General features: G+C 26.5%; 1 protein-coding gene across 1 annotated transcript; it reads right to left on the bottom strand.

Annotated features, from left to right (window-relative positions):
• Positions 1-7,824: 7,824 nt before the first annotated feature.
• LOC129301071 (putative receptor-like protein kinase At3g47110) lies at positions 7,825-8,310 on the bottom strand. Its single transcript, XM_054939644.1, has one exon. It carries the CDS (start codon positions 8,308-8,310, stop codon positions 7,825-7,827), a length of 486 nt encoding a protein of 161 aa, XP_054795619.1.
• Positions 8,311-9,355: the final 1,045 nt, after the last annotated feature.

Genomic DNA, 9,355 nt, shown 5'->3' with positions numbered 1-9,355 from the left:
AAATTATCATTTCGATATATAAATATTTCAAAGTGATAATCAACAATCAATTTATTTTAAATAATTAAAAAATAAAAGAAAATGATAAGAGTATGCATCATTTCCAGATTTCTTTTTTCTCGCTGGGTCCCGCCCCCCAAAGTATGCATGTTTAATTACAGTACGGGCATTTTAAATATAGTGTTGCAGTTTTTCGTTAATTAAAGACAACAAAATAATATTAATTATAAAATATAAAATTAAAATATAATTTAGATATTCCAAATTAAAAAAAAATTGTATCTTCCAGATCCAAACATTGCAAGCCCTATGATCATTTTGAAGAACAACCCTTTCAAGATGTTCAAAATGCTATAATAGAATTTATTTGCAGGGATCAATAACCTTTAGATCCGGCAGGAGTACCAAAATATACTTTACTCCCACGCAAGCCCTTATTTAAATGCATTTTTGGTAAGGAGACGTGATTTATTGAAAAAGTTTTTTAACCTCATCTTTAAAAAACTGATAACAATGCATAAAATTAAAATACAAGGGAAAAGAAAAGAAAAACAGTGGAGACAAACTCAGATCCTTTCCACATGATTAACTGAAAGACCTATAAGTTCAAACTTAAAATCAATAAGACCTGAGACACCAATAGAAAACAATAATTATATAGCTATAAAAGTAAAACAAGATGTTAATTGGATAGATGTAATGGCCTTAGTAGACCCAAGAGAGCAAAAAAGTATAATACAATTAGGATTAACAAATAATAATCTTGAAGTAACAATGAAGGAAATGGAACAATATCTTCAATAAGAATAAAACTAAAACTTCTTCTAGTATTAGGTTGATTTATATTTATATTTAATGTTGGTGTACTTATTCTTAATGTTCTTTATCCTATATTGTCATTGGTTATTAGTCTTCTTGAATTATATTCATTTTCATAATAATCCTATTGTATTATCTCTAATTTTAATCTTATTATTCGGGTATTTTTATTTTGATTGCAAACAATAAATGATATAGAAAATGAATTAGAAAGTCAATCTGAAGAATTGGAAATAGAATTTCAAAAATTATTACAAATGAAGAAATAGAAGAGAAGAATTAGAAAGATAAAACAAGAGTATAAACATATGATAAATAATAATTTTGAAGAAGGATTTGTAAATATGCAAAATTCACAAATAGTAACTCATGACCAACAACCATATGGAATACCTCAAATTTTTGTAGCACCTAATTTAGATGATCCATCCTATAATAATATAAATGTAGAATCAAGTAGAATATCTAAAGAACATAGAGATGAAGAATGATGGAACCAGATGAAAGAGAAATCTATTATGAAACAGATTTTATAAATCCAAATAAAAAAGAGTGTAATAATATACATTTTCAGGCTACATTCAATATACTAAAAAAATATGAATTTACACCCCACACCTTTAGCACAATATGAAAGTAAACAAATATTAAATTCAGGAATATAGTTAAATTTAGACTGTAATTTAAACAATATTGAAGTAATAGAAGAATGGGGAAAAGCGATATTAATAGCATTAATAGGAAAAAATGTAGATGTAAACACTACAAATATGTTAATAGAAGCAACATTTTTAGGAAATGTAAAAAATGGTGGAATAAAAAACCTCAAGAATTTAGAAAAAAATTTAGAAGACTAGATAAAAGTTATCATAGTAAAAGAGAATACTATGCTATGCTACTAGATAAATATATAAAAATATTATTAAATGAATTTGGAGGAATAAGTATGGATATAAACTAGATGAGTAAACAAAAAGAAGCAATAAAAATATTACATGAAATAGAATTATGTTCATTAGAACCAGAATATTTAAATGCTTTTATATGTGAATACAAAAAATATTATTATGAAGCAGGATTAGAAGATTTAAAAAAAGAAAGATTCTATTTAGACTTATTTTATAGAAAACTACTAAAATTAATATCAAATTACTATGATACTTATAAAGTAACCTCAGAAGGAGAAGAAATAATAGATGATATAAGACAAGGTCCAATAAATGTTTTAAATAAAGTAGATATTATGGAAGAAGAGAATTATTTTTAAGAAAATATATAGCCGATAAATGTAGAACTGCATGGAGAAATATGAAATATTATAAAACCAACAAAATAATATTAAGATGTGGAGAAATAATGAAAGGACATAAATGGGATGTAAACTAGAAAAATATGGAAGAAAAAAGAAGAAAATAAAATTAAAAATAAAATTCAAAAGATATCCTAAAGAAAAATATTATAAAAACATAGTAAATATAAACCAAGAAAATTCTTTAAAAGAAAAGGAAAAAGGAGAATAAATTATAATAAAAACCTAAAAAATGTAAATGTTATAATTGTGAAAAATTAGGTCATATATCATCAATTGTCCAAGTAAAAAAGATAAGAAAATTATAAAAATAATGGAAGAAGCATATAAAGAAAATCTAGAACCAATAGGATATGATGAAGAATTATCTAAAATAGAAAATAAATTAAATAATTCAGAAACAAAAATTTATAATTAAAAATAATTAGTGAATCTGAAAATAGTGAATATGAAGAAGAAGAAATAAGTTTTATATATATATATATATATGATGATAGGTTAGAAGATGAAACTGAGAGTAGTAATCAAAATGAATGTGATGAATATGAAGAAGTTATAAGTGTAGAAGAAGGAATAATTTAAAAAGAATGACTTTTAATCAAAAACAATATGAGAAGATAAGAGATTCAAATTAAATTTAAAATTTGAAAAATTAAAAAAAGAAAGTTTTATTAATAAAGTTGGAAAACTTGTGAAATCTAAAAACAAGAAAAATATGCATGTGTAGTATTAGAAAAGAAATACCTAATAGAATCAACATTAACAGAAGGAGTGTTAAGAATACCATTAATAAGTAAAGCCTTAATAGATGTTGAAATTAATAAATTATCATTCAAAGGTAAGTAATAGAAATATATATTGCTGGAGTACAATTATTAGTAAAAGCTTATTTTCAAGAAGGAAGAAACTTACCAATAGAATTATTAATAACTGATAGAGGAATAATAAGTAGTGTGGAGGACAATATTTTAGGAATATTAACTAAAATTTAATATATCAAAAACTAAAATTTACAGTAAATACTAACTTTAGTATTTCAAGAGTTGATGAAAATATGAATAAAACTTTGTTAATATATCATAAATTAGGAGGAATAAAATTATTATCATGATCAAGAACAATAAGTATAACTGCTATGACATGATTAGTATTTACAAATGAACATAAAATTTATAAAAGAAATAAGGTAAATTAACAATTGACAAACATTTTATGCCTGTATTACAAGAAATAGAATTAGATCCAACCAGAATAACAATACCTGAACAATTAAATTAGAATTAGATAATACAATAGGATATTATGAAAACAAAAATAATTCAAGAAGACTAATAACCAATGACAATATAGGACAAAGAACATTAAGAATAAGTACACCAACATTAAATATAAATATAAATCAACCTAATACTAGAAGAAGTTTTAGTTTTGAACCAAGACCTAGTACAAGTAGAGAATTATCTAGACAAGAAAGATTATTGTTAAATCTAGAACTAAAAGACCTATAAGTTCAAACTTAGAATCAATAAGACCTGAGACACCAATAGAAAACAATAATTATATAGCTATACAAGTAAAACAAGATGCTAATTGGATAGATGTAATGGCCTTAGTAGACCCAAGAGAGCAAAAAAGTACAATATAATTAGGATTAACAAATAATAATCTTGAAGTCACAAATGAAGGAAATAGAACAATATCTTCAATAAGAATAAATGAAAGAGATGTGTTAACTGTAAAATTCTAGGTAATAGATGATAATAATAATCAATGTAAAATAATCCTAGGAATAGATTTCTTAGAACAAGTAAAACCATGGAGAATACAACAAGAGAGAATTATGATAAATATTAATCATCAAATAATAGTAATCTAAAAGATAAAATTGATATGACAAAATTATATTACATATTGATAAAATTAATTATCAAAAATATAGATTTAGAAAATATCATACTTTAGTTGATACAGGAGCAAATATTTCAGTAGCAAAAGCAAATCTATTACCAATGAATTATGGAAAAAAAAAGTATTAAGAATGCAAGGGGTAGGACAAGAAATTAATTGTATAGAATTAGAAGCAAGAGAAATTATGGTACAAATAGGAGAATATGAATTAAAAATCATAAAATTAAACTAATGTAATGATAACTCATGTGATGTAATAATAGGAATAGATTTTATTGAACAATATTATCCTTTACATATGTTCGAAAAAGCATTAATATTAACAACACTTTGTAAACACCAAGTATGGGGATTAAGAGTAACTAAACCATACAGTAAAAAAGATGAAAAATTTCAAAAGACAGAAGAATATGAAGTACAATTTCTACCAAATAAAAAACCTTTATACAATAATGAAGTTATAAATTCAATAAAAATGCTAAATACTACAAAAGAAATTAAAACAATTGAACAAAGATTATTAGAAAATTATAGTGATAATCCTTTAATACATTGGGAAAAATCTAAACCATTAGCAAAAATAGAATTAAGAGATTATAGTAAAGAAATAAACTATAAACCATACCCATGGACAGAAAATGATAAAAAAGAATTTATTATGCATATTAATGAAATGAAACAATATGATTTAATAAGAGAAAGTAGATCTGAATATTCATCACCTGCTATGATTGTAGTAAAACATAGTGAAGAAAAAAGAGGAAAGTCAAGATTAGTTATAAACTATAAAAAATTAAATGAATTAGCAATAAGAAATAGATATCCAATCCCAAAAATAAATTTATTATTTAATTTAATAAGAGGAAAAAATATATTTAGTAAATTTAATTGCAAATCAGGATTTTGTCAAATAAAATTAGAAGAAAGTAAAAAATATACTGCTTTTAGTACATCTGAAGGATTGTATGAATGGAATGTTTTACCTATGGGATTTCATAACAGCCCTAGTATATTTCAAGAATATGTAACAAAATTATTATTGCCAATAAAAGATTTTGCTGTCATATATATAGATTATATTTTGATATTCTCAAAAGATAAAGAAGAACATGAAAAACATTTAGAACAATTTATAGATCTTATAGAAGAAAAAAATTAAATATATTACCTAAGAAAGCTGAATAAAGAAAAGAAAGAATAGGATTTTTAGGACAGTACATGACCAATAATGAAATAGAATTACAAGAACATATTAGTAAGACAATATTGGAATTAAATGAAATTAAAAATAAAAAAGAACTCCAATCATTTTTAGGATTAGTAAATGAGGCTAGAAATTATATATCAAACTTATCAAAATTAACAGCAAAAGTAAGTAAATTAGCTGGAGAAAAGACAATATGGATATGGGATAAAGAAAAAGAAAAAATAGTAAATCAAATAAAAAATTTATGTCAAAATCTACCTAAATTAACTATTCCAATAAATAATGATGTAATATGGATAATATATACAGATGCTAGTGAAAATTATTGGGCAGCAGCTTTATATCACATTAATGAAAAAGAAGAAGTAATAACTAGATATGCAAGTGAAAAATTTAATGATTCTCAAACTAGATACCATTTAAATTGGAAAGAGTTTTTAGCAATAGTAAAAGCTGTATAAAAGTTTGAATTATTTATTGTTAATACTAAATTCATTATAAGAACTGATAATACTCAAGTAAAACATTGGTTAAATAAAGGAATAAAGACAACTCAGTTATGTAATAAGATGTTAATTAAATGGCAATCAGATATGTCTTATTATGATTATGAAATTGAATCTATTAAAGGAAAAAATAATCTTGTTGCTGATTATTTGTCCATATGGAGTCAAATAGAAGGGAGACAAATATGATGACAATTAGTAATGGTGGTAGTTCACTTACAGGTCCAATAATGACCCCACTAGACCAAGTAATCATGAAGGTAAATATTTTGGAGATGAATACGAGCCTTCTTGTTGGACAACTAAATAATAGTATGCAATCATTATCTAAATCAGTAGCTCATCTCAGAAATGAGGTGAATATTTTGACAAGTAAAGTGGAGGACTTAAAGAAATCTAAGGGTACATTATCCCAATCCCTTGAAAGACAAGTAAAACAAGTAATTGAGTCATTTACTCAAACTCTTGAATCATTATTCCAGCCTCATAGTCCAAAAAAAAACCGGCCCAATAATTTCTTTAACTGAAATAGTAAAAGAAGCCCAAAAGTCTAAAGCCCAAATAGTGATAAGAACACCTCAAAATAGTGCATCCACTTCTACCTCTTGTAGGAGAAGAAGTCCAAGCCCAATAACTTCACCATCTTTTAAAACTCTTGATTAATATAATTATCTTAAACTCCTTATCAATAAGACCAACCATTTTACTCTTCCTAATACTAGTAATATTAAATATGTTTCTCATTATTCTTTCAATAAAGTCGTTCTTTATCCAAACACTAACCCTGATCTTGTAAAAACCCTTTATAGTTATGGCCTTATCCACTCTATATATCTATCTAATGATATGTCAGAAATATCAAAACTTCTAGAGTCAATTAAGGAAGTTGCCAAACATTATTTTAGAATAGTAACTCAATACCGAGTTTTCATTCGGTGTTACTCCACAATAGCAGAAATAACTCCTAACAAATTTTATCCTCTAATTAATCTGATTAAGTTTGGGACAACAAGAAGACCATTTGAGTATGATCAAAAAGAAAAAGAAGATATTATGAATGACGAAGACTTCATATATAAGATCTCCACTATCAGAGCACAAGAAGTACATATAATTTTTCAGGAACACAATAGGACAACTACAACAAAAGAAGAACAGTGGACATACTTCACTGGCCCAACAACGTGTATTTTCTTAGTAGGAAGAAATAGCAGAAATTCAAGAAGCTTCAATAATTAGTACCAAAGACTAAGAAATAATTTGATGGATAATGATGAAGGGACAAAGAAGAAAATATGTCAAGTATTGTCAGAGTATGCTATCCATAAATATAAATATTGTGATGAAAAAAGAGAAGCTGACAAAGACTATGAAGACCCTTCTATCAACATGAATATTTTGGATTAGCTTGATGACAAGTAAAAGAAGACTGAAGAAGATGGAAGAAGAAAAAATCAAAAAGACTAAGAGCTAAAAAGAAGTCTAAACCTATATTGTCTCTTGTAATAAATACTTTAACTTTCCATTTTGTCAAAAAGCCTAAGAAGTCTAAGTCTAGCTTTTTCATTTTGTCAAAAGTAGTTTTATTTTCTTGTAATTATTAAAGTTAAAATTAACTAAGGTTATGTAACCAGGGTTGGAATGCCAACTCTATATAAAGTCATGTAATCTCTGAAGCAACATACATCTGAGAACCTTAGAGCTTTCTTGAGCACTTGAGATATATATATATATATATATCACGCTAAACAAATAGACTAGTTTAGAGCAAAGACAAGTATTGATATAAAAAACAATCTAAAACATACTTGACACAGTGTTGTAAGGCAAACTCAATAATTCAAGTAAGGATAAGTTGGAATTTGTTTGGGGAATGATTCCTAAAAGCTTCTTTGTTGCAATTCGTAAAATCTTTAAGCTCTGAAGTCTCCCCACCTTAAGTGGAATGGTCTCTTGAATTAAATTATAATTGAAATCTAAGGTTTCCAACCTTGATAGATTGAATATAGATAGTGGAATAAATTCTCTAAGATTATTGTTTTGAATATTTAAGCACTCAAGTGCAGACAAATCTCCTATCCATGCTGGAAATTGTCCATCAAAGTAAAGTAATTGTAGCTCAAGTTGAATAGTTTCAATCTATGCAATCCAACTAACTCTTCTAGTATTTGACCATAATAGCTGTTGTTACTAAGATCAAGTTCAACAAGGAATAAGAGATGTCCTAATTGTGGAGATATGGTGCCTCTAAGACCCATGCCACCAAGATTCAGGGAATGGACCCTTCCATGGTGTATGATGCAAGTGACACCAGCCCAATTACATGGAGGAGAAGATGCAGACCAATTAGCAAGGAAATCATATGGATCCAAAGTGATAGAAGTTTTTAGGGCAAGAAGTGTGGATTTATCCATGGTGTTGTTTGTCTCAATAAAAGCTAAGGAAGGCATGAAGCAATAAAACAAGAAGATGGAAACCAAGAAAGGAGGTTTTCCCACGTTCAGCGAATCAGACTTTGTGAAATTTGCAAAGTGTTGTGTATCTAGGAATATAATACACATTTCATATTTATATTATATTGCAATTCCAAATCAATTCAAGGCGTGCAAACACTGCCAAATAACGAAAGGACATCTCCCGTGATAAGATTGAAAAAAATTGAAAGGTTCAACTAAACTATTAATTAGCGTGTTGGATATATTGTATCTGCTTTTTTTTTAATATTTGAAGATGTTATTTTAACCTTTTCAAAATTAAATTTACTACATGGATATCACAGTTATTTAAATACTTTGTGCTTCTGTATTAAATATCCAGGCTTTCAAGCATTGAATATCTTTCCATCCGGTGTTTTCAGAGCACTTGCACAACATGAAATTATAAATAATGGCTATTAAAAAAACAATTTTCAAAGAGAATCGTAAACTAAAAATTATTAAAATAATTATGAAGCTTAAAAAATCGATTGCAAATTAAACAATAAGTACATATAACTAACTTTAATTATGAAATTATTTTTCCTTAAAAAAAAAAGACTCATCCATCTCGTTGTGTTGGCACATGGCATACTTGACACATGAGATGTGCTAGGGAAAATCGAAGATTAAAAGTCGTCCCATGAGGATGAAAAAAAAGCCATCCCTTTATTTCTTGGACCACATTTTCATTTCCATTGCATTATATCGTTTATGGTCAATTTGGTAGGCCATGAGACAGGGAGTGCTCCAAAAGAAACATTAATTGTAAGAAGATTGTATACATGCGTTATCCCTTCACAAACTTAATCATTATTGATTGGATGTACATATAGATCGCAACCAACTACTTGTCATGAATTGCTTAATTGACTTGTGAGGATTCCTCAAAGTCACACTTCATTTCACTCAAAACAGTTTTTATATAATCTCGTTGTGTATATTTTATTTTGGTGATTTCATCTTAATTTACCCATATAAAAATACCACAGTTGACTTCAAAAATACAAGCAATTAAATAGTACAGTTTTAATTTTAATTTTTTTTTGGGTACAAGTGCGGCTTTTAATTTTGTTTGCTGATTTTATGTATTTTATGTGAAGAAAAGAGTATGCGTTTTGTATGTATATTT

This window comes from Prosopis cineraria, unplaced genomic scaffold, assembly GCF_029017545.1.
Source record: "Prosopis cineraria cultivar Desert tree isolate PC_DT_omini unplaced genomic scaffold, ASM2901754v1 PC1877, whole genome shotgun sequence".
NCBI lineage: Eukaryota > Viridiplantae > Streptophyta > Magnoliopsida > Fabales > Fabaceae > Prosopis > Prosopis cineraria.
The sequence above is the reverse complement of the archived record's forward strand: the minus strand, read 5'-3'. Positions and strand labels throughout refer to the sequence as shown.

What these genes read in the sequence shown, in the direction of transcription:
- LOC129301071 (XM_054939644.1), bottom strand. Translation starts at nt 8,310, where the DNA reads ATGTGTATTATATTCCTAGATACACAACACTTTGCAAATTTCACAAAG.